Source organism: Crinia signifera, chromosome 3 (genome assembly GCF_055691185.1).
Source record: "Crinia signifera chromosome 3, ASM5569118v1, whole genome shotgun sequence".
In the NCBI taxonomy this organism is placed as follows: Eukaryota; Metazoa; Chordata; class Amphibia; order Anura; family Myobatrachidae; genus Crinia; species Crinia signifera.
In genome coordinates this window covers 126,521,203-126,547,003 of record NC_139219.1, presented here as the reverse complement: position 1 = coordinate 126,547,003, position 25,801 = coordinate 126,521,203, and the positions used below count along the sequence as shown (strand labels likewise).

General features: G+C 42.5%; 1 protein-coding gene across 1 annotated transcript in view; it reads left to right on the top strand.

The window, feature by feature from the left end:
• The first annotated feature begins 3,990 nt into the window (after nt 1-3,990).
• LOC146062914 (scavenger receptor cysteine-rich domain-containing protein DMBT1-like) overlaps nt 3,991-25,801 on the top strand; it is a 384,870-nt gene continuing 363,059 nt past the window's right edge. The window contains exon 1 of the mRNA XM_083174922.1: nt 3,991-4,082. Coding sequence (XP_083031048.1) covers nt 4,035-4,082 — 48 coding nt within the window. The 5' untranslated portion in view covers nt 3,991-4,034. The remainder of the gene's footprint in view (nt 4,083-25,801) is intronic.

Sequence of the window (25,801 nt, the reverse complement as noted above, 5' to 3'; positions counted from 1 at the left end):
ATGATCCCAACCCATCAGCCAATAGCAGGTAGTTTACTGCATGGCAAAATTGGCTACGATAGGGTGATGCTAAATTGCGATATTAGCCATTTTTGCCCATGCAGTAAACTAACATCAGCTATAGTTGAGACTCGTTTTTTACCATTAAAAAATATCATAATTTAGAAATACAGTAATATCAATTGGAGAATAATTTAACTACAAAATTAAATGGACTGCTTTAGCTTGTATACATGATTGACTAAATGATGAATTAAGTAACAACTCTGCTGTTTTGAAAGTTTCATACGAATTAAGTAACAACTCTGCTGTTTTGAAAGTTTCATACAAATCTGTTAGATTTTATGATGCAAAATGGTTTTCAGAAGTTGGTTAAATGGACATAGTCTTGGGTATTTTGATACTCCTGCAAGTTTGGCATAAGACACACATTGTTCTGGACAATTAAGAATCCCTGCTTCTTCAACTATCTAATAGTCTCCTTGCTTGCCTCTATCCCACTTCTCATAAGACCAACATGAGTCACACTGCACCCTGCCCTTGCTAACCTAATACAACAAAAAGTACAAGGTAACCTTGGTGCAAGTTCATACCAGGAGAGTGTCTGCACACACACACACACACACCCCTACTGCACATTCATTATCAACTGCACCTAGACATAATCCCACCCCCAAATCTATCTTCACTGCCTCACCAGTCCTGACATACCATCCACCCCCTCATTTACTACGAACATCCAACCAGCACCCAGATACACACTTCCCGGCTCTCCATTCTCTGCCAACATGGCAGGAGAACCAAGAAATTTTACCTCCTGTATCACTGCTACCCCCTAATCAACACCCAGACACATACAATGAACTACCTGTACGAAAGAACACAAACACTACCTGTTGCTTTTTGGCGTCTTCCGTTTAGGCTATTTGCAGCTCCCACAGCAACAGTAGAGGTAGCAGGTACTGGGTGTATTGAGGGGGAATTGCAAACAAAGGAAGGAGGATCCATTCACGTCAGAATTGAATACAGAAATGTATATTGCGTTGTTTTTGTTTGTTTGTTTGTTTTTCTTAGAGGTCTGTCCCTAGGCTTGGGATTGGACTAGTAATGGAATTAAGCAATCCACATTCAAAACTTCTGATGCCATGGTTACAAGCATTGAACCATGGTGCAGTTTTTTTTTATAAATTTGTTGGCTACATTTTTGTGTTAGACGGAAGTGGCTTTCTCACTTTAAAATAATCTTTCTGCCCTTTCTTGACAATTCATAACTCACTAATTGTAGTACTATTGGAAATGTTAATGTGTGGTGGTAAAAATAATGGTAACAATTACGTGTTTAGACTAAATGAAACTTTTACATTTGTATGTCAATTTGAAGCTTCAATAAATAAGTTATTACCGCATTTGTTTTTTTCACATAGGGCTTCAGTAATGTGGTCATTGCCTTTAAAATAGCTGCAAGTTAAAATTAAGCGATCTGCGCTGAAAGAGCCTCAAAATCTAAAATGCTAATTCATTTTAAGATGCTAACATGCATTTTTAAACATGTCTTTACATTTTGCATTAACTTGCTTTTTTAAGGTTTAATGTCCCTTTAGAATACAAACATTTCAAAATGTATGTGCTAATGGCATTTTGTTTTGACAGATGCACATTTCCATTGCAAAACAATTTATGCGTTAAAAAGAGAACAAGCCCTCAGTTGATACAGTATAAAACATGCTACTTATTTCTCATAGAAATTTCAGCTACAGTAATGTGCACAAAAATAGTTGAATCGGTTGGAAAATTCAGTTAGTACTGTAGCTGCGTGTAAGATTACTTGACAAGTTAGTTTGCAATTGCATCCCAGAAGATAAATGACAATTGTATAAGTGTATGGTTTTTATTGTTGATGCAATAAATTAAATTGCTTGCTACTTTTCCACTTAGGCAGATATTCAGTTAGCCGTGGGAATTACCCTGCAACTTATTGACAGCAAAAATCCCTGCAGGGAAAGGCTATTCAATTAAATAGAGAATTTAGGCACTTTTAACTACTGATTCCACATAAAATGCAGGATCAATGGGTTCTTTTCCAACACTTTTTGTTTTCCTTGCTCCTCCATGATTTGCGAGGTTCAGCTCAAATGAGGGGATTAGTGCGTTATCCCCTGATAATTACCTTAGCTGATAACTGTGGAAATATTAATAAAATAGAAGCTTTTTTATTACTTTGGCAATATTGCACTGTTTGTCGAATTGAGTAATTATGACATAAAAATTCTGATTATTAAATTAGCTCTGATTATTAAATTAGCTGACCATTTCAATAATAATGCTTTAGATACAAGTCAGTGTTTACTCTTGAATACAACACACACACTATATATATATATATATATATATATATATATATATATATATATGAGTCAGTTGGGAGCGGCACTCTCCTTGAAGTAATAAAGGTATACAGGGTAGAAAACGGCGGTGCCTTCCTGATAACGACTTCTTGTAGGTCGAAAGATATAATCTTCTGAAGGGTGGCACTCTGCCAATCAAAAACTGTCCAGGCCCAATTGGATGCCTGGACAGTTTTTGATTGGCAGAGTGCCACCCTTCAGAAGATTATATATATATCTATCCTCCAATCTCGGCTCCGGCACTGCTGGGTCCCCCTTGAATAAATTGCACTGGTGCCTTCCTGAAGGAGCTAAGCTCCCAGTACATAACCCACAAAGAAGAGGCGGCACGCAGCGTCTGGTGACAAAAAATCTCATAAAGTGTATTCAACACATAACAGATCTACATTTCGGGGACAGCCTCCCCGTCATCAGGATACAGTGCAATAGGCATAAAGTGCTTAAATAGGGTCTTTCCCACAGGAGGGAACATCCTTCACTCCACGGCATCACCGCCCGCAGCGTCGCCGCGTCCGTCCCTCGCCGCCTGCTTCCGCTTCCGGAGTGGGTTGACGTCAGTACGCCCGGCGGCTTTGCCGTGGTGACTATACAAAAAATGACAACAGCGTTAGACAGCGTGCTCAGGAAATAAAAAGTTCAAAACATCAAAACGGAGGATCTGTATATTACTACAGATCTAAAGTGCAAATGTGCCAAACTGTAAACATGGGCTGTTTAACTGGTGCGTGTATAAAATGTTATACTTATAAAAACAAGCATCTTGTTGACATGCGAGGTGCCATGTTAAAAAATTTGTTGCACGTATATGGCCATAGGAGACCACATTACCCACCCTCAGTCCGGAAAGAAACTCCCCATTAACTGGGCTCTCACATGCAGCACGAAATTTGTGGTCTATGTGATCCTCTGCCCATGTGGCATGTATTATGTGGGGAAAACGGAGTGCCCCTTTAAGATCCGTATGGCACAACACCGCCTTGCCATAAGAACGGCCATACAAAATGGCACAGGGGATCAACCAGTGGCCAGGCACTTTGCCGAAGCCAGGCATAGCATGGCCACCCTCAAGCACAAAATTATAGACCATGTTCCCCCCCTCTTTATGGGGGGGGGGGGGTGACAGGTCTAGAAAACTGCTCCAACTTGAATCCAGGTGGATTTTCCACCTGGACACTCTGTGCCCCAAAGGGCTGAATGAGTCACTGGGGCTTATTCACTTCATATAACTAGCCTCATATAGCGCTTACATGTCAGCACAGTCACACATATTGATTTCTATGTATAGAAGTTCATTTAAGTATGGTGCCCATCATGTTGTTGATACATTGCCCATTAGAATTTTTTAACATGGCACCTCGCATGTCAATGAGATGCTTGTTTTTATAAGTATAACATTTTATACACGCACCAGTTAAACAGCCCATGTTTACAGTTTGGCACATTTGCACTTTAGATCTGTAGTAATATACAGATCCTCCGTTCTGATGTTTTGCACTTTTTATTTCCTGTGCACGCTGTCTAACGCTGTTGACATTTTTTGTATACACAGTCACCACGGCAACGCCGCCGGGCGTGCTGACGTCAGCCCACTCCGGAAGCAGAAGCAGGCGGCGAGGGACGGACGCAGCGATGCTGCAGGCGGTGATGCCGTGGAGTGAAGGATGTTCCCTCCTGTGGGTAAGACCCTATTTAAGCACTGTGTCTATTGCACTGTATCCTGATGACGGAGAGGCTGTCCCCGAAACGTAGATCTGTTATGTGTTGAATACACTTCATGAGATTTTTTGTCACAGACGCTGAGTGCCGCCTCTTCTTTGTGGGATATATATATATATATATATATATATATACACGCACACACACAGTGGTGGATGGGCAGTGGCACTCAGGAGTCTTGAATCATGGAAAAAAGTTTTTAATGCTAAAACGCTAACATCTCGAGTGCCACTGCCCATCCACCACTGTATTGACCTATTCTGCGGGGGGGCACCGGAGCAGCTGCACCAGGCACAGCAGGAGTGCCGGACCTATCAGAGACATATATATATATTTCTATATATATATATTTCTATATCTATCACGAGTAAGACCGGCTCTCCACTTAGAATGGTAACTATATGGGTGCCCTCCTGTCGATGAATCTGCATCAAGAATGTAGGTTGAGGTGGTACTCCCAGGATTTCAAAAAGGGTACTTATGTTTGTTGGGCGCCCAATTAGCATACGGACGGTAACGTAGGGAAATTGCATGGGCCATTTTAAGGGCATGCGATGCGATTTTTTCATGTAATTATTTTTTTTAATATTTTACACCACAATATCGCATTGCACCTCCCGAAAAATGGCATGTGATCGCATGCGATTTTATCAGGTGTGCTATGCCATTACATTAGGTATACAATAATATGATTGTGTGTCCTAAAAATAGCTTTTACGCACCCCCCCCCCCACTATCCACGCCACCCTGAAGCGTGGCAGAACGCGTCCTCAGACTTTTTCATTACCCCACTATCCACGTCGGCGTGGAGTTGATTTTATATAGTGCAGCAAGCCACCGAGCCTGAAGCATGGCGAGCGGACGCAGATTACTTAACATGTATTCCGCGTCCGATCGCCACGCTTCAGGCTCGGAGGCTCACTGCGCTCGCCACACTATATAAAATCAACTCCACGCCGACGTGGATAGTGGGGTAATGAAAAAGTCGGAGGATGCATTCCTCACTGTGTTTGCCACGCTTCGGGGTGGCGTGGATAGTGTGGGGGGGGGTGCGTTAAACCTATTTTTAGGACATACAATCATATTATTGTATACCTAATGTAATGGCATAGCACACCCGATAAAATCGCATGCGATTTTGCGGCCGATGCAATGGCCCGGGGCTGAGAGACAAGTGAATAAAATACATAGGAAAATAGCATCACACATCGCATGGCCCTAAAATGGCCCATGCGATGCGATTTCACTACGCAGAATAGCCCACTAAGCAAATTGCTTAGTGGGCACCCAATTAACATATAAGTACCCCAAAAAGATACCTTGAAACAGGTAACCATTTACTTCAAACTTTTAATTGCTGCAAAGGCGATTTGCTTTAGATAGATATATATATATATATATATATATATATATATATATATATCTTGTCTGTAGCTGGCGGCACTCTGAGACTTCAAAACAATTTTGTAATGTTTATTTACATGTGCATAATACCAATCTTTTGGGGTGAAACACTACACCTTTATCAGGGTGTACCTTTTGGACCCTGGCACTCCGAATACAAGGTATACTGGCCCGGTGCCTTCCATGAAGCAGGCTGGCGTGGCAGCAGAAAGATATAGCAGCGGGGTGATGTCAGCACTCAGGACTTTTTTAAAAGAACAAACATGGAGACATCTTGTGGTTCTTTTTTTAAATGAACAAACATTGAGACGTCTAGTGGAACCACAGTTAACCACCATAGTAACAAGCAGTCTATATTTCCTTGTGATACCTAGCTCTCGTTGCCATGCATTGTAATTGCAAACCCCTTAACAATGTGCCATTTTGGCTAACATTCCTTATGATTTTCACTATATAGTCAGTAAGAAAAGTTAAGCCAAATTACTGTGTGTGTATGCCCCTTTCATTTAATTTGAGTACGAAGGTAAATGTATAGATGGAGCCCTCCTCATTTAGCCCTTTAATAGGATTAAGTGAGTAATAGGATTACTCTGCTAATCCCCTACTGTATTGTTCTATGTATTGTATTGCTGTTAAGAACAATAGGATAGCCATGGTGAGCTACGACCTAAGGAGCAAAGTTGGGAGGGGCTCCAACTGTACCACATGCCTTTTATTTGTTAGTGCAGTGGTTTCTAGTACTCAAGTTACTCAGAGGCATACACCTGCAGAGATTTTGGTTTAACTTTCCTTATGATTTTGACTATAACTATTGACGATTTTGACTATAACCTATAATCAAAATCTTAGGAAAAGTTAAGCCAAAATCGCTCCATGTGTAAGCCTCTGAGTCTTTGGGTAATTTTAGTACTGAGTTTAGGAACCACTGCAATAATGAATAAATACTAGCAGACAATATAACTCCGTATGTATGAAGGGCTTCTTCCTGGTACACTTTAGCAGTTTTTCACTGGTGGTTGGAAAAAGTAAATATTACTATTGTTATTTGTGGATGCAGCAGTGAATGTGTCCCAATGCATGAACTATAAAAGTTTTTCCATTCAATTCAATAGGCTTTTTGTGTCATACAACTTAACTTGGTTCCCACTACAATAACATTACTCAACGGGATGCGGTCATTTGGTCTACTGCATTATGGTCGACAGTCATTAGGTCGAATCCATTAGGTCGACATGCTAAAAGGTCGACATGACTCTAGGTCGACATGGGAAAAGGTCGACATGATTCTAGTTCGAAAGGTCATTAGTTCGACAAGGTCATTAGTTCGACATTGTCTATGTCGACATTCACAAGGTCGACATGGAGTTTTTCACTGTTTTTTGAGCCAACATGTGCCGACAGGCGGTATTTCATGCCCTACCATCCACTAGGGCGTGGTGGGAGAATAAAATAGTGTGCCGAGCGTAGCGAGGCACCGTGCCCGATGCATAGCGAGCGGATGCAGTGCACTTTAAACTGTGTCCATGTCGACTGTGTTGACATTCAGGTAAAAAAACAGTGAAAAACCCCATGTCGACCTTGTGAATGTCGACATAGACAATGTCGAACTAATGACCTTGTCGAACTAATGACCTGTCGAACTAATGACCTTTCGACCTAGAATCATGTCGACCTAGAGTCATGTCGACCTTTTAGCATGTCGACCTAATGGATTCGACCTAATGACTTTCGACCATAATGCAATAGACCAAATGATCCCAACCCTTACTGAACATAGGTCCCAATGCTAAGGTGGAAACCGCACCATACTAGACAGGCTAGACTAGCCATATTATAACAAGGAATACTAGCATTTGTTTATGTTCCCCCCCCCTCCCCCGCCACCCCTCCTCCCCATCATATTGTGTTCTGTTTAGGGTGAGCCTGGAGCATTTTCTCTCTGGGACTTGAATGGTCTGCTTAGGGAGTGGGAACAGGCATTGGGTTCCCATTAGTATAACTTGTGTATGCCACTTTTTAGTTAATCCCCTGTGATCATGTTAGAATAATAATGTGCTATCAACAATTAGGGTACTTGTGTATTATCTGGGCTCACGATTTTTTCATTGCATGCCACTACTTAAATAGCATCGCATTGCATTGCATGCCTTTTCATTGTAAAGACCTGATTTTTAATTGTATAGTCAACCATGCGTGATTTCATACCCCCACTATCCAACTACGCATGGAGTTGATATTATATAGAGTGGCGAGCCACCGAGCCCGAAGCGTGTCGAGCGCAGCGGATTACTTTACATGTATTCTGCGGTCGCTCGCCACGCTTCGGGCTCGGTGGCTCGCTGCGCTCGCCACGCTATATAAAATCAACTCCATGCGTAGTTGGATAGTGGGGGTATGAAATCACCCATGGTTGACTGTACAATTAAAAATCTGGTCTTTACAATGAAAAATCACATTGCATGAATTGTATGCCACTATATTGCATGCAATGCAATGCAATGAAAAAAGCGCCCAGAACACAAGTTCCACAATTAGTCTAAAAAGATATTTAATTGAATAATAATGTGTGCTTCGCTTCGTATATTAGTAGTAAATATTGTCCCCTTTATCAGAATAGTTAGAATTGGAGTATAGGAACCACTCACAACAAAGTACAATAGAACATCAACCTTCAATTTTTCAGAAAGGTATGTGATTAAAAAAAATAAAATAAAAAATAATGTAAGAAAATCCTGACTCTACGTGCAGAGTTACTGTACATTAAGATAGAGGTTCTACTAAAACTCATGCTGAAACCATTGATTTATAATACAACGTCAGAGTATGTTATACACCTTTTCCACTGTTTTTAAAATCCTGTGTTTTTGTACTTGAGCGCACATCAACCCAAGAACACCATATCATTTTGATTGATGGTCTAATGAACTTCCTCACACTTGTTTATAGATGTAGAGATTTCTGATACAAAGGTATCTACTGCTTTGTCAAATTTTTCATCCATTTTATTTATTTTGAAATAAAACAAGCCTTTATGATATAATTGTATGAAAACATTTATACCAAAGATTGCTGATACGTGCTCCTGCATCATCACCAGCCACCATTGGCTAGTTTAACTGGCAGAGTGAACCACTTTCTACATTCTCCGACTGTGTAAATTGGCTCACCCACTGTAAACATTTGCTGGGCCAGGTGTAAATCGCTCAGTGTCTATGCACTTGTGTGCACCTTAACATATGTCCAGTAACAAAGGTCAGAAATATAAAATGTCATACACATTGAGGTAATATCTAAAGCAGGTGACAATTGTCCAAGGCTAACCAGCCACGGTGCTCATGGTACGGCCGGGGGACCTTATGTAAAAAGTGTCCCCCGGCTGTGGCATGACACTGCGGGCTGTTGGAGCCCGGTGCTGGTTTCAAAATACGGGGGACCCCCAGATTTTTTGTCCCCCGTATTTTTGGAACCAGGACCGGTCCAAGAATCCGGGGCTGGTTTCAGAAATATGGGGGACCCCTACACTTTTTGTCCCCCGTATTTTTGGAACCAGGTCCGGCTCAATGAGCCCGGGGCTGGTTATGCTCAGGAGGGGGGACCCCACACAATTTTTTTATTTTTTTAATACAAACCCAAAATCGCACATAAGCTTAAATTCGCACATTTTCATGCCTAAAAATCGCACATTTTCATGCCGAAAATTCACCCATTATCGCACTCAATCGCACTTTTCTTGCCGGAACATGCACCTCATTAAATATGCGAATCCAAGGCAAAAATGCGATTTGAAAAAAGTGCGATAATGGGCGAAAAACTGACGTGGGAAAAACTCTCATCCCATAGAATGTCACCCATAGTGTCTGGTAAACGTGTTGATAGAAGACCAAGTAGCGGCTTTACAGATGTCAACAACTGAAGCTTGTGCCATGTACTGGCATACTACAGTACCTGGAAATTTCTTCCAGGTACTGTAGTATGCCAATGACGACACCTGTTTTCTTGCATTAAGTAGTATCTCGATCACCAGATCCGATAACCCTTGTCATTTTAGAGCCTGCCTCTCAATTTTCAAGCCCTCAGACCAAATACTTCTGGATTGGGATGCAAAACTGGCCTTTGACTCAGAAGATCTGGAGTTACTGGTAAGACCAGAGGCTCTTGAACCGCTAGCTTCAACATCATCAGGAACCACAATCTCCTTGGCCAAAAGGGTAATATCAATACCACTGTAACCTGTTCCTCTTGGATCTTCTTCAGAATTAGGCCTATGAGTTGCATCGGTGGGAAGACATAACCCAGTTGGAAGTTCCACTGAACTGACAGAGCATCGACAACCACTGCTGCAGGCAGTTAAAATCTGGAGTAGAATGTCTTCACCTTGCAATTGGCTTGTGTTGCCATCAGGTTCACTTCTGGTACCCCAAAGTTCTCTACTACCATCTGGAATACTTCCTGTTTCAGCTCCCGTTCTCCCGGAAGGATGTTTGTTCTGCTTAGGTAGTCAGCCACCATGTTTTCCTTTCCTGGAACCTAAATCGCCGACAGGGACCAAATGTTTTCTTCTGCCCACTTCAGAATCTTTCCTGCCAGATTCATAAGGGGTCTGCTTCGGGTACCCCCTTGATGATTTAGGTGGGCCAGTCTCAACAGGTTCTGGAAGTGGCATATGGCAAGTTTCCCTCATATTTGAGTACAGTAAACTTTCCTTCCGAGGCCAGCTTCCTTGAGTCGATAGTTCCAATAGATTGGCTCCCCATCCTGTCTGGCCTACATCTGTCATCAGGTTTAAAAATTGTGGGAGATAAAGCAATGTAGGCCTTGTCTGCAGTCCTTTTGACCACCAGCTTAGGGATTCTCTTAACCATGTATACATTGGAATCTTTGTTAACCTGTGCCTCTTGGTTGTCACCAGTGGAAGGAGCTCCAATTGTAGACTCCTCATCCTCCACTGTGCCCAGGGAATAATGTTGATTGCTGAGACCATCATTCCCAGAAGCTGCATTCCCCTCTCTAGTGTTATATGCTGGCGTCTCATACAGATTGTTGCAAGATCCTGTATCCTTTGTACATCTTTCTGGTGACTGTAACTTGTTTTTCTAGCCATGTGTTTCGAGATATTCTACCACCATCTGCAGACTCTTCCTTGTTTCTGCCTCCAAATCACCCTCAATCAGCAAGTAAGGCCAAATTTGAATTTGTTTCTCCCGTAACTTTGCTACCAGAGTAACATGTACCTTTGAAAAGACTCTTTGTTAAGATGTTAGACCGAATGGTAGACATCTGATTTGGAAATTATCTTTGAACAGGCATATGGGTATGTGGTAATAGGCATCCTTTAGGTCTAGTGCCACAAGAAAGACGTTCTTCCTGATTCCTGCCAGAATCAAAGCCAATGTCTCCATCCTGAACCTCCTATTCTCCAAAAATTAGTTTAACCTTCTGAGATCCAGGATAGACCTGAATCCTCCGGTATGCTTTTTCACTAGAAACAGATTAAAGTAGAACCCTTTTTTCCACTGAGATCTTGGGACCTTTTCAACAGCTTTTATAGCCACACGTTGATCCAAGCTAGGTCTTAATGCCTCTCTTTCCACTCTCCCTTGGGGAGGACGGAATATAATGAAGTTGTCTCTTTGAGGTCACTGACAGAATTGTAACCTATATCCGTTACCCAAACATCTGCAAAAGTCTCGCTCCCACTGGAGCACTTTTGGCATAGTCATTGCCTTTGGTAACTTCTGGCTGGTTGGCGAAAGGACTGCCGTCCTGATGCTCCCCTTCTGCCATACTGACGTCCTGGTCTGTAGCTTCTAACCTCTTTGAATTGTTGTCATGAAGACATAGGCACTGAAAATCTACTTGGAAACTGGCTGTTTCTTTTGTCTTGAGGTAGACGAACAAACTTACCCCCTGTTATTTCCGTGTATCATGGCTTCTAACTTTTGACCAAATAAAAATGATCCATCAAAGGGAAAAGAAGCTAGATGACTCTTTGAGTGAACATCCGCATTCCAGCTTTTTAGCCATAATGCTCTTCCTGCTACTACTCCTGCCACCATAGTCTTAGCCGAAAAAGCCATCATGTTCAGTGATGCTTGACAAATATAGCTGATGGCTCTCTGCATCGTTTCCAAACTTTGCAACAGATACTGTCTGGATATTCTGTCTTCTAAATCCTTCTGCATATCTGTGCTCCATAACCTTAGGGCTCTGGCCAATGATGCGATAGCCACTCCTGCTTTTAATGATACTGCGGAAGACATATGTACCTTCTTTAGAGAAATCTTCAGCTCTTTGATCCATAGCGTCCTTAAACAAAGCCCCGTCTTCTAGTGGTAGTCTTGGAGGTTAGTTCAGCTGCTGCTGCATCAACTTTTGGAACTGAACACCAGGACATGAATTGTTCATCTCTGAACGGGTACATCCTCTCGAGTCTGGGGAGATGAGCCAATCTTTTCTCCACCGTACTCCATTCTTTGAGAATTAGATCCTTCATTACTCGATGTACTGGAAAACATCTACAGATGGAGCCACTGTAGTCTTTGCAGGGGCTGGTGAAAGTATCGCCAGCCCCCGCCAGCGGCCAGCTCCCGCCGTGGGTGTGCATGCACGAGACAACGGAGCTGCCCGCTGCCGTCCGCTGCTTCCCCCGCTGGTCCCCATTGCCGCCTAAACCCCCCTGACCCTGCCCAGCTGCCGTAATACTGGGACCCATGTGCATGTGAGACGCACGCGCGTCCCAGTCTCTGTCCGCCGGCGCTCACCAGAGGGTAGGATATGGCGGGTGCCGACAAAGGATTACAGTGGCTCCATCTGTACCTTTCCTTGATCGATCTTCAAACGGCCGATCTTGAGCATCCACTGGCTCTACACAACACATTTGTGTGCAAGCTGCTCAATCAGATTGTGATGTCAGGTGCCAAAAGTGAGGGGTAATTCTGGTTAGGGAAAAAAACAATTGCACACTGAGTGAGAAATATACACATAATAATCAGATAATACAGAGATGAAATGAAGGCCAATACTCCACTTGAAGTCTGCTCACACTGCCACCAACGCGTTTCACTGAACTCTGTCAGCGTTCCTCAGTGAACTTAAAAACCCTGCAGAATCTAGTAGTTTAATCTGTGCATCTGCTACACAAACAAGCAGCAGATGCACAGATTAAACAAATAGATTCTTCAGGGTTTTTAAGTTCACTGAGGAACACCTTGAAAAAGCTGACAGAGTTCAGTAAAACGCGTTAGTGACAGTGTGAGCAGACTTCAAGTGGAATATTGGCCTTCATTTCATCCTCCATCTGGCTGGAACCATTGGAACATTTCAACACCTTGTACAAACGTTTGTCCACCACCGAAAGTTTGGGAACCTCCACATGGTCCTTGATCTTCCTCCAGCGGCCCTTTACCACCAGTGAACAACCGCATTCTAGTGAGGACAATTGGACCCAAGTTGGAAAAAAACCCTACAGAATCAACAGTGGTGAGACCTATACAACTTGTTGTTTGAACATTCAGCCATTCTAAATTTGAGGATACAATTACAGCCCAAAAACTCTACCCACAACCTGAAGCTGCTCTAAGTATTCACCATTATTGTTTTTATGGTATTTTAATAAATTGTCATACTTTTTCAGACAATCCCATGCTAATATTTTTATTACTATTAGTATTATTTTCAATTTGATACAATAGAACTGTATTACAATTAAGCGCTGCTTTACATACCTTTTGTGCTATCGTTCTTTACCCTAGTGGTCTACTATATACCTCTTTCAAGCAGCAGCTCCATTTTTTGCACAGAAACAGCTTATACCAGCACCCAATCTCTCTTTCTTTACCTGGGTAAAAAAAAACTTTGCATTAGTTCGACAATGTTTAGGTCGACATGGGGTTTTTCACTGTTTTTTTGAGCCGACAGGTGGTATTTTATGCCCTACCATCCACTAGGGTGGTGGTCAGGGAACTCGGTCCTCATTACCCCACACAGTGCATTTTTTGCTGGTAACCCAGCAGGTGCACAGGTGTACTAATTACTCACACATTTTATAAGGTCCGTAGGTGGAGTTAATTATTTCACTTGTGATTCTGTGAGGAGACCTGCAAAACATGCACTGTGTGGGGTAATGAGGACCGAGTTTCCTGACCACTGCACTAGGGCGTGGTGGGAGAATAAAATAGTGTGCCAAGCGCAGCGAGGCACCGTGCCTGACGAATTGTGAGCGGATGCGGTGCACTTGAAACTGTGTCCATGTTGACTGTGTTGAAATTCAGGTAAAAAAACTGTGAAAAACCCCATGACCACCTTTTGACTGTCGACATAGACATTGTCGAACTAATGATCTGTCGAACTAATGACATTTCGACCTAGAACCATGTTGACCTTTGCCCATGTCGACCTAGACCCATGACAACATTTTCCCATGTCAACCTAATGACTGTCGACTATCATGCTGTAGACCAAATGATCCCAACCCACATAAACAAAGTGAGGATTAAGAGGCAATTGTAAGTCAGTGGGTTCCTTGCATTTGTCAGTAATAGCTGCATAACCAGCAAATGGGAGGTATGGGTCAGATTCAGAAATAAATGAAACCTTGAAATCATCCTGTGTCACACAGTAGATAAAGAGGTCAAAGAAAGGTCAAAAGAGGATATTAAGCAGTCAAATAATGTATGTTCAGGCAATAGTAGCTTTAGCAACTTTGATACTGCATTGAGTGTTAAAACACTGACAACAATCTTTGACCTATTCCTACACAAAAATAATTTGACAAGTAATCAAAGGTGAACCACACATCTAAAACAATGCAAACAGTAAGCAGTGTTGTAGGAACAAAATACCCCAGTAAAGGTGCCCATACACGGTACAATGGGGCTGTGCGTTGCGATGCAATGCAATGCACACTCCTGTCACACATATCATCGCACAGCTCAAAAAGTATGTGCTGTACATACTTTTTGTACTAGATCTCATCTCATTGCATTGCAAAACCTATGCGATGTGATCTAGTCCAAATTGTATACAATAATTGTACCTTGTATGTGCACCTCTAAAAAAATTATATAAAATACAAATTAAACAGGTGTATGGGATACACATAGGGTAACCAACTCATCCCTTTAATCCAGGACACATATTAATTACACAGGTTATGTGGATGGCTTTCACATGGTTTTAAACTGCCACACCTCAAGACTCCATTTCACCTGGTTTTAAACTGCCACAGAACCTGTGTAATTAATATGTGTCCTGCATTAAAGGGATGAGTTGGTCACCCTAGATACACAAGAGGTGTCAATACCCAAATATTATATTATATTACCCAATTTCCATCCAATATCTATGTAAAACAATATCTTACCTCAATATGCCATATAGCATAAATAAAATATATGTTTCACAACGATCTAATAGGTACAAGGCCATAGCATATCCCCCGGCAGCCCAGGGAGAGTGCAGTTAGGATTAAGTTGATAAAGTGAAAAGGGATTATGGGTGTGCAAAAATACACAAGTAGGAAAAGGGCAAATAGAGTCTGGGAGAGTAAACATGAGAGACGCTAAATTTACGAAGATAGGAATTCTGTTGAAGAATAGATGTTGCCCATAGCAACCAATCAGATCTTGTCTTCTAGAAGGTGCTAAACAAATAAAGTACACTTTGATTGATTGGTTGCTATGGGTAACATAACTCCCATCTTAGTATATTTATTTCTGCATGTACAGATGCTGGGTGCAAGTTCACCATACCATTTGCAACCACCAGTGCCGATCCACGCCGCCCCCCCCGCCCCCCCCTGTCAGGATTTCGGCAGTCGGGATTCCGGCTTCTGGATTTTGAATGCCGGGATTCTGACCACTGGGATTTCATATCAATCCCTGGTACTTGTGTATTATAGCGGCGCCCCCGATGTACATCGTACGATAAACGTATCGCATGCCATGCACCCGATGGCATACGATGCGATGCGACGCGATTTTGACCCCCTATACGATTAAAAATCGTATAAGCACCCTAATGGGTGCTTACAATGTTAAATGCACCCCCACGCCACCCCCCACTATAAACATGAACCCGAAGCGTGGCAAACGCAGCGGTACGCGTCCTACGACCTTTTCATACCCCCACTATCCACGTCGGCGTGGAGTTGAGAATAGATTAGTGTGGCGAGCGGACGCGGATACCTTCACAGGTAAACGCGTCCCTTCGCGGGCTTCACAGGTATCCGCGTCCCCTCGCCACGCTTCGGGCTCGGTGGCTCGCTGCGCTCGCCACACTAATCTATTCTCAACTCCACGCCGACGTGGATAGTGGGGGTATGAAAAGGTCGTAGGACGCGTATCGCCGCCCCTCGCGGGCTCGCTGCGCTCGCCATGCTTCGGGTTCACGTTTATAGTGGGGGGGTGGCGTGGGGGTGCATTTAACATTGTAAGCACCCATTAGGGTGCTTAACATTGTATAAGCACCCATTAGGGTGCTTATACAATGTTTAATCGCATCGCATCGTATGGCATTGTATGCCATGTACAATGGCATACAATTTCAAAATTGTATGCCATCGTACACTAACCACCGAAATCGCGTCGCATCGCATACCATCGCATGCGTTATGGTATGCGATTCGATGGGCGCCGTCAAAATACACAAGTACCCAATCCCTTCTAAACAACCCTCCATGGCATGTCCATTTTGGCAGTAGTTTCCACTGGAACCCCTGAAGATTGCAAGCTTTTAAAATCATATTCATTTAATGGTGCTTTTATAGAAATTTTATATATAATATATTATATGTATCTTGAGGTTAGGCTGCACACTCAAAAAGTTCAATTACCAGAGTGCCAGGCTCAAAAATGGTAACATATATATACAGTATTAGAAAGCCAGCATCATCCGTTTTTTTTGCAAAAAATATCAAAAAAATCTTTAATGGCATATTTATATTTCTTGTGGATATTTTTATGTCTGTTTATTGCACTTTAAATATGCCATTAAAGATTTTTTTGATATTTTTTGCAAAAAAACGGATGGTGCTGGCTTTCTAATACTGTATGTAAGACTGTACAGACTTGGTAACAGCAGACAAATGTTGTTCAACATTTCAAAATTTTAATACATTTCATCTGCAGGAAGCCATAAGTGAATTATATACCTTTTATATAAGTACCACAAAAAGTGTAATCACATGCACAACCGGAATTTGTCTGTCGAAGCCCACAGATGGCATCAACAAACTGGCATCATCATGGCTACATTAAAAACAAAAGCACCACTGCATCAATGAAAATTCAGGGCTGCATTGACACAAAGAGTAACAGCATTTCATAAACAAATGTACATCTCTATGGAGACCGACATCCCCACCTATGCCCAAATCCTGGTTTGCCAAAATCAATTGTTACATGTGCATGGAAGACGTTTTACTGTCCTTGGACAACAAACACTCAGAATTCACAGCCATTTGGCTCCCTTGGCTAGAATACAAGGCTTTGCCTGTATATAAGAATTAGGGATTCACACCGGCATAAAAAATACTAAAATCACAGAATTTCGTTTTTTTTGGGGGGGAGGGGTTTTGCTCCTAAGCTATTATTAACCTCAGTAGCATTCATCTCCACTCATTTCCAGTCAAGTCTGAACACCACACTATATTGTTTTTAGGCAAAAAGGTTTGCACCGAAGTAGCTGGATAACTATGATAAGCGACACAAGTGGACAGTTAAAACACTACACTGATACGGCACACTTATTAGCATCCTTGGACTTATATGGCACACTTAGCATCACCCAATGAATTATAGGGCAGACTTGGCTCACCCCAGAAATTATTTGGCAGACTTGGCTCACCCTTGGACTACCCCTGAACTAATACAGTACACTTAGCAGCACCCCATGAATTATATGGCACAGATGCTGGTGCCCCGTCCTGATACGGCACACATTGTATTATACGGCACAGATGGCGGAACCCCTGGACTGACACAGCACACATGGAATTAACCGGCACACACAGGGCCTTATTCTAGTTCACTCTTTCTGACAAAATCCTTATTAGATGGACAAAACCATGTGCACTGCAGGGGGGGGGGGCAGCTGTAACATGTGTAGAGAATTAGATTTGGGTGGGGTTTTACTTCAAATTGAGCTCTATATTGCAGTGTAAAAATAAAGCAGCCAGTATTTACCCTACACAGAAACAAAATAACTCCCCCCTGCAGTGCACATGGTTTTGTCCATCTAAGAAGGATTTTGTCAGAAAGAGTGAACTAGAATAAGGCCCATAGTGACACTCCTGCATTAAAAAGAGTTATTCTTTTAATAAAAAATGGCAGCACCCCTGGATTGATACAGCAGACTTAGCAGCACCCCATAAATTAAACAGCATACTTGGCTCACCCCTGGACTGATACGGCACACTTAGCATCACCCCTGGACTGATACGGCACACTTAGCAGCACTGCATGAATTATACAGCAGACTTTGCAGCAACCCATGAATTATATGACACACTTGGCTCACGCCAGGAATTATGCGTCACACATGCGGGCACCCCTGACCTGATACAGCACACATGGAATTATATGGAACAGATGGCAGCACCCCTGGACTGATACGGCACACATGGCAGCAGATATGGAATTATACGGCACACATGGTGACATTCCTGCAGTAGAAAAATAAAAACTTTTAGGGCGGGATGTACTAACGGGAAAATGCGGTAAAATCCCTGTTTTACAGCATTTTCCGATGTACTATTACCCGGCCGCCACGTCACCGCATTGTTGGGTATCGCCTTTGGGTGGCAATACCCTATAGAAGCTTATGGGCTTCTTTTCGCCGCCTCCCCCGAAAAACCCGCCGACCCCCCTCTCCCCCTCCCTCTGGATTACCTGGTCCAGGTCCTCCTGAACCCGGAAGGTAGCACATCTCTCCCCCTAGTGACGCAGCCAACGTCCTTCCGGCTGCAGGGGGGAGAAGGAGGCGCTGGGGACAGCCTGCTTAGCTGTCCCCGGCGTGAGGGATGCAGGAGGGGGCAGGGAGGTGATGGAGACTCCCCGCACACCACATTCCAGGTATCGCGGGGGCCTCCGTCACTGCATTGCGATGCCAGCCGCATATGTTAGTACATATGCGGCAGACAGGCGGCGAAGGGCGGTGATGTATATTAATACATCCCACCCTTATTATTTTAATTAAAACAAAGAGCAGCACACCTGGAATAATATACGGCAGACTTAGCAACACCCCATGAATTATACAGCACACTTGGCTCACCCCTGGGCTGATACAGCACATTTAACAGCCCTTGCAGTAAATAAAAAAAAAAAGTTTTTTTCTTTTCATTCAAAAAAGGGCAACTCCCCTGTTCTAATACGGGACACATGCGGCACAGATGCGGGCACACCTGGAATTATACTGGACACATGCGGGCACCCCTGGACTGATACAGGACACATGGGGGTACACCTGGAATTATATGGCACACATGTGGGCACCCCTGGACTGATACTGGATACATGCGGGCACCCCTGGACTGATATGGGACACATGCGGACATCCGTGGACTGATAAGGAACACATGTGGGCACCCCTGGACAGATACAGCACACATGTGGCCCCCCCTGGACTGATACGGCACACATGCGGGCACCCTGGACTTATCCTGATACACTGGCAGCAGTAATTTAAAAAATAAATATATATTTTTTTGCTCTAAATAGTTTTATTGGTACTCTTTATCTAGCACGGCGCCCATCGCGGGCATCGCGGCCATCGCATGCACTAAAAAAACGGGTGCGACGCGATGCCCGCGATTTCCCATAGGGAACAATGTTAAAAGTGTGATTGGACGCGATTTGAGTGCGCTCGCCACACTATTCTATTCTCAACTCCACGCCGACGTGGATAGTGGGGGTATGAAAAGGTCGGAGGACGCGTACCGCCGCCCCTCGCGGGCTCGCTGCGCTCGCCACGCTTCGGGTTCACGTTGATCGTGGGGTGGCGTTAACAATTGTGGGGGCCATTTCAGACTTCAGGGGGACTATTTGGGCTCTGTGGCCCATTTAACATTGTTTCCTATGGAAAAATCGCGGGCATTGAGGCATTGAACACTAAAATCGCGTCCAATCACACTTTTAACATTGATCCCTATGGGAAATCGCGGGCATCGCGTCGCACCCGTTTTTTTAGTGCATGCGATGGCCGCGATGCCTGCGATTTTTTACCCCCGATGACCGCGATGGACATCGTGGGCGCCGTTCTAGGTAAAGAGTACCGTTTTATTTTATTAAAATATCGCAGCCCCCTCTGTAGCAGTCCCTTCCATGCATAAATCACCCCCCTCTGGATTGCTCCATTGCTTTCGATCATAACTTGCTTCAGATTGTTATTTATATTCATTTTCAATAAAAACAGATTATAAAAAAACAAATGTACATTACATTACAAGTACCTATTAGTAAATAATACAGCCTGGTGGATAAGTCACGAGAAAATGCCATATACATAACTTGAGTAACAATGTTGCACTTGATCTATTATGGTTTTAGAAATAGTGATGGCAACCTTAATCTCCTAAAATGCAATAGAAACTTAATAATTAATTCAGAACTTTTGGAGCTAAAGTTCCTAACCATATAATCATGTATATCAGAATCAGCTTTATTGGCCAGGTATACTTATGTATACTAGGAATTTAGTTTGGATTGCTTTGCAACAGCCACGGTGGGAACATGTAAAAAAACAGTCACAGTACAGATGTATATAACATGTACAGATATGCACTAGCTGGATCCTGATGAGGGACACAGACATGAGGAACATACATTTACTGAGCTGTACAGCACCCAGGCAGCTGTTCAGCGGCACCACTTGGTGATTGCAACAGCCAGATAGGTAGACAGTAAAAACAGAACAGATATGGAACACGGCAGGGGTGACACGGGGTACATATTTGGCTAGCGGCACAGATCCTAGACAGCCATCAGCGGCGCCATCTTTACGTTGCTGCTCACAGGACAGCAGTGGAGGGGCTCAGCAGGCCAGCGTGGGTGGTGGTGGGGTGGTGGCAAGGGGGGGGGGAAGAGTCAATGAGGCCAGGGGGGAGAGTTTGTGAGGCCAGGGCCGGAGTTGGGCCCTCTCTGGGCTGCCCCTGATAGTGTAGTAGTACCTCATCCCTCGGGGGCCAATGCTGACGCTGGGTTTGCCCAGAGCTGGAACATTGGTTGGGTGCAGACAGGCTCCTCCAGACTGGAGAACAGAGGTCGGGGGCCTGCAGGCCAGAGTACCGTGTGGGGGATCCTGCTGGTGCATGGTGGACTCCTCTTCCCTCTTTGCTGGGGGCCGAGTTCATGCCCGCGTGTTTCGCAGCTGGGTGACATGGCAGCCGGGTGAGGCAGCTGGGGGATCCTGCTGGAGGCCATGGTGGACTCCTCTGGTGGGGCTGTGGATTTCGCTGTGCTCCGGCACTCTCTGTCTCCATCTCACTTCCTCCTCCATCATCCCGTCTGCAAAGCTCCTCTTCTCCGGGGTCCGGGGATGAAAGCTCCGGTGGATGGGAACTCGCATGCTATGGTGTCCCAGACCTGTGGGCGCCCTGTGCAAGGACAGGGCAGGCAGCTGACATCCGCTGATGTCACTGGGCAATGCTGGGTGTTCCCATATGCAAATTGCTTGCCCCATGCCCAGACGTCTGTATGCGAGCGCCCACAGTGGCTGCACATGCGTATAAAAACCTATGCGCATGCGGAGTTGCAAAACAATCGGTCCCCCATGCGAACACGCGGGTAGACCGATTGAATCTAAATAACCCGCTTAAAGAGAATTCATGGCTCTTCATTTCGTGATGGCAAGGCATGGACTGTTCAAGTTACGATATACATTTATCTGTCATAAGCTGGCCTCTATTCAGGGTGGCAATAGAGGCCACCATTTATTGAGATGTGAAGCTAACTGTATTTTCAGATTAGGAACTTTGGCCCCTGAAGGCTTGAACAAATCATTAGGTCTCCATTGCTTTTTATGAGATTAAGGTTCTGTCATTCTTAGCCTATTACTATAGCCTATTACTATTTGTATTAACCCAATCTACAATAATAGATTTTTTCGTAACTTTTCCACCAGACTGCACTTTCTACAATGTAACAATTGTAATGTATTGTACATTTCTTTATGAATTGTTGTAACTTTAATACAATTGGTCAGAGCAGCCCGGAAGTTTCATTGATGCAGTGGTGATTTTGTTTTTAATGTAATTATGGTGCCTGCATGATGCCATATGTGGGCGTCGACAGAAAATATCCGTTTGTTAATGGGATTACACAAAGTGTGGTACTTTTATAAGGGATGTAAATCACTTATTATGTTATCCTGAAGATAATATGTATGAACATTTCAAAATGTTTCAAAATGTTGATCACTATTTGACCATTGCCAAGTCTGTAAATCCGGATGCCATTTTGATGTCACTATATTGGGACGTGGTGCACAGGTGTACTGCTCATATGGACATTTATTACTATATATAATTTATATTATATTATATACTATATTCATAACAAATATTGCACACAATTTCGGATTATTATTTATTTAGTAGACAACCCACCAGTATGTACTTGGAGTATGGTACTATATAAGAGCTCAGAAATTAAACCCACACAAATTTGAAGAGAATATACAAACTCTACACTGGTAGTGCCATGATCAGGAATTGGACTCAGAGACAGCAAGGCAATAATGCTTCCCAGTAGCCATGGGTATATGAATTCACAAAAATTTTCTAGCTCGTCTCCAAAATGTTACTTAACACACAGTGCCAACCATCAGTTTTCCTTTCTGGCTCCTCCTTTCCTATTCTCCTGAATCTAGAAATTTCATTTTGGCCTTCAACCATGTTGTGCTCAGCATGTGGAGAGGTCTTGACTTAATTTAAATAAATGAGGTACATGTAAAATAATGCAGTATGTTCATTGCATGCAAAAAAGAAACCGCATTTCAACACACAATGGGGGAAATTTACTAAGATGTGTATTCTACTTTACATGTAATGTTGCTATGGGCAACCAATCAGAATCTACTTTTTATTTATTTAGCACCCTCTAGAAGATAGTAGACAGGATCTGATTGGTTGCCCATAGCAACATCACATGTGAAGTAGAATACACATCTTAGTAAATTTCCCCCAATATGTTTTGTCTAGCTATATATGTATACATTTTAACTCCACTTGTTTCTAATTTTAAATGAGCCCTTAGTGAATATTTATGAGGTGCTATATCCAGCACAAAGGTGGAACTGTTTTAGAATAGTCTATGATAGACTTTAATTCAAAGTTATTGGAAACCTTGAATAAAATAAGTTACTATTAATCATTATATTGACTGATCATCTTAGCAGGCAATTTAGGATAAATGAATGTAGATGGATTATATACATTCTTGTAATGGACTAGGTTTTATTTTGTAGTATGTTTCTCATTATTTACAGCAAACAAGATGCTAGCACCCTCTAAAGCAAACCTTTCAATATGTGTGATTACAAAAAAAAAAAAAAAACAACATATAAATTGCGTTTGACAGGGTGACCTTTTCTTCCGGCTATATTGTGTAACTACCTGCATGCTGATAATGTACAGCATACAGGTATTAATACATGCTTAGCTCTTAAATAAACAGGACATCTACAGCAGTTGCACATGTTATACGCTGTTATTTCATTCATTTCTAGCTGGTTATCTGCCTTGTTCAACAAATAACACACAATCAGAGCATAATTATTGGTGCTCACTCTAGCTTAATTTCCCTAATCATTAGTTTCCTCACTTGGCATGTAATTATAATGGTACAGATTTAGAGATACTTGAGAAAAATGTAGTAGACCAAATAGTTAAGATTTTTTAGGTAATTCAAACACAGTATATTTTATTTTACTTATTATAATAATTAAAAATTTTGGTACAATTTCGGCACTATAGAACACGAATAGTGCTCACACAGGGTTACCCTCACTGGAGAACATTATCTCCTACTATATAGCATAGTAGTGGATTTTCACGTCCTTTTATATTATTTGTTGTCAAATTGCTTTGTGTATTTTATATTATTTGTTAGAATTAAAACATTTTTTTTCTCTCACAAAGAGCCATCTACTGACTCAAGTAACAAATAGTGACCTTCAGAGGTTAAAAGGAAAAACTTCTGATGAAGTAGAGTATCTATACTCTTAGTGTAGCCCTTATTTGAAATTTGGTTAGTGACTAATTGGGAAAAGTTTGGAGTTGCTTATATAGCACATCTACAAGCGCATGCTCTGTTCACAAAATGTTGCATTTATATCTCCACTGACAATAGATTGTTACATATGTATCAATGTTCTTGTCACCAACGTATACTGGTAATCATCCCTGATATACTGATTTTTTGCTGCATTTATATTGATGTTTCTTTCGATAATGTATACTGGTAATTGCAATTAATTTTTTTATTTGATTGTCTAATGTTTACTCTGCTTCAATAAAAATAAATAAAATAAAAAAACTAACATGGTAATATATTTTTGAATTAATGCCATTTAATGATAATGTTAGTTATTTGCTTTAACCAGTTTTGGCCTGGTACCTGAATTGATTGAATTTTAAGATTCCTTGAAGGATGGCTAATTTTGTCACAATTAACAAAAATCTGGTTACAAAACATTTTCCGATGTAATGATTTCCGAGAAACAGACTGGGCAGTTTTCTACCCAATGGGAAAATGGATTAAGTAATTTTGGATAAAAAATCTACTATAAATATGAATTTATTAAAATAAAACCCTAATAATAACAACAATATAGATTAGTATTAATTACTAACAATATGTTAGCAGTATTAATCAGTAGTAAATGTAAGATTTATGAGCTGCATATTTTTCAGAACATTTTGGATGCAAACTCACATTGCAATTTTGCTAATAAAAGGAGTCTTGCTATGGCAAACTGTTGCAATGTTTAAGCTTATTATCTTGAATTCTACCAATGATTATGGATGGCCATAGTTGTGATTCCCATCGATGGTTGCTATTGATGGTGATAGTACAAACAGCCATCAATGGCAGCATACAATGTGATGGATGACCATCAATGGTTTTATATTAAGATGAACATCCATTTTCTAGACTTACTAGCCTTTGGGTCAATCAGAGCCTAGGGGCAGTGCTTTATGGGTGTCATGGGCAGATCTATGCTCCATGTCCCGATAGGAAAAAAGTTATGCTCTATTATGCCGTGCCGTCAATAGGGGGGAACTATCTGGCACCCCCCCATCGATTTAATGATGTTGCACTTGGCTTTTCACCTTATTTTATCCTCGCTATCAACCAGTTGATCTGTCAATAAAAGTGCATAGTTGCTTCATATCTGAATTCCAGCCATGATAAGGGCTGTTTTTTTTCTCTTTTTGCTTCCAAAACATGTAATTTCCAAGCAGTTACCATCATGTACAGTATAACATAGTATTAGAGAAGAGTGGCCACCACCACTTCTTCGAGTGAATACCAATTCTGTAATTACCTGAAGCTTCCCATGTTGGTATTATAATCCTTGATCAGAAATGGAAAATTGATGCTGACGCACTTTAATTTGCCCACGATCATAATATTTATATATTGTGTAGAAGCACCTCCATACAATAAGGTTTGGCAAAAGGGTACTTGTTTCCTAGCACGGCGCCTGCTATTTTGATTGTATCCATTGGGTCCAAAAAAATTGCGTCGATCGCATTGCATGCAACCAAATTGTATGCGATGCGATCGATGCGATTTTTACATCGGAACCAATGTAAAATGGTCCCTGAGGCCCGATTTTACATTGGGCCCAATGTTAAATGCCCCCCAGACCCCAATTTTCATTGTATACCCACCCTAATGGGTCAAATGCCCCCCCATTGTTAACACCACCCCACGATGAACGCCAACCTGAAGCGTGGCGAGCGCAGCGAGCCCGCGAGGGGCAGCGGTACGCGTCTTCTGACCTTTTAATACCCCCACTATCCTCGTCAGCGTGGAGTTGACTTTATATAGTTTGGCGAGCGCAGCGAGCCACCGAGCCCGAAGCGTGGTGAGCGCACGCGCATTACTTCACAGGTATTACGCGTGCGCTCGCCACGCTTCGGGCTCGGTGGCTCGCTGCGCTCGCCACACTATATAAAATCAACTCCGCGCCGACGTGGTTAGTGGGGGTATGAAAAGGTTGGAGGACGCGTACCGCCGCCCCTTGCGGCGGTACATTACCCATTCCATTTG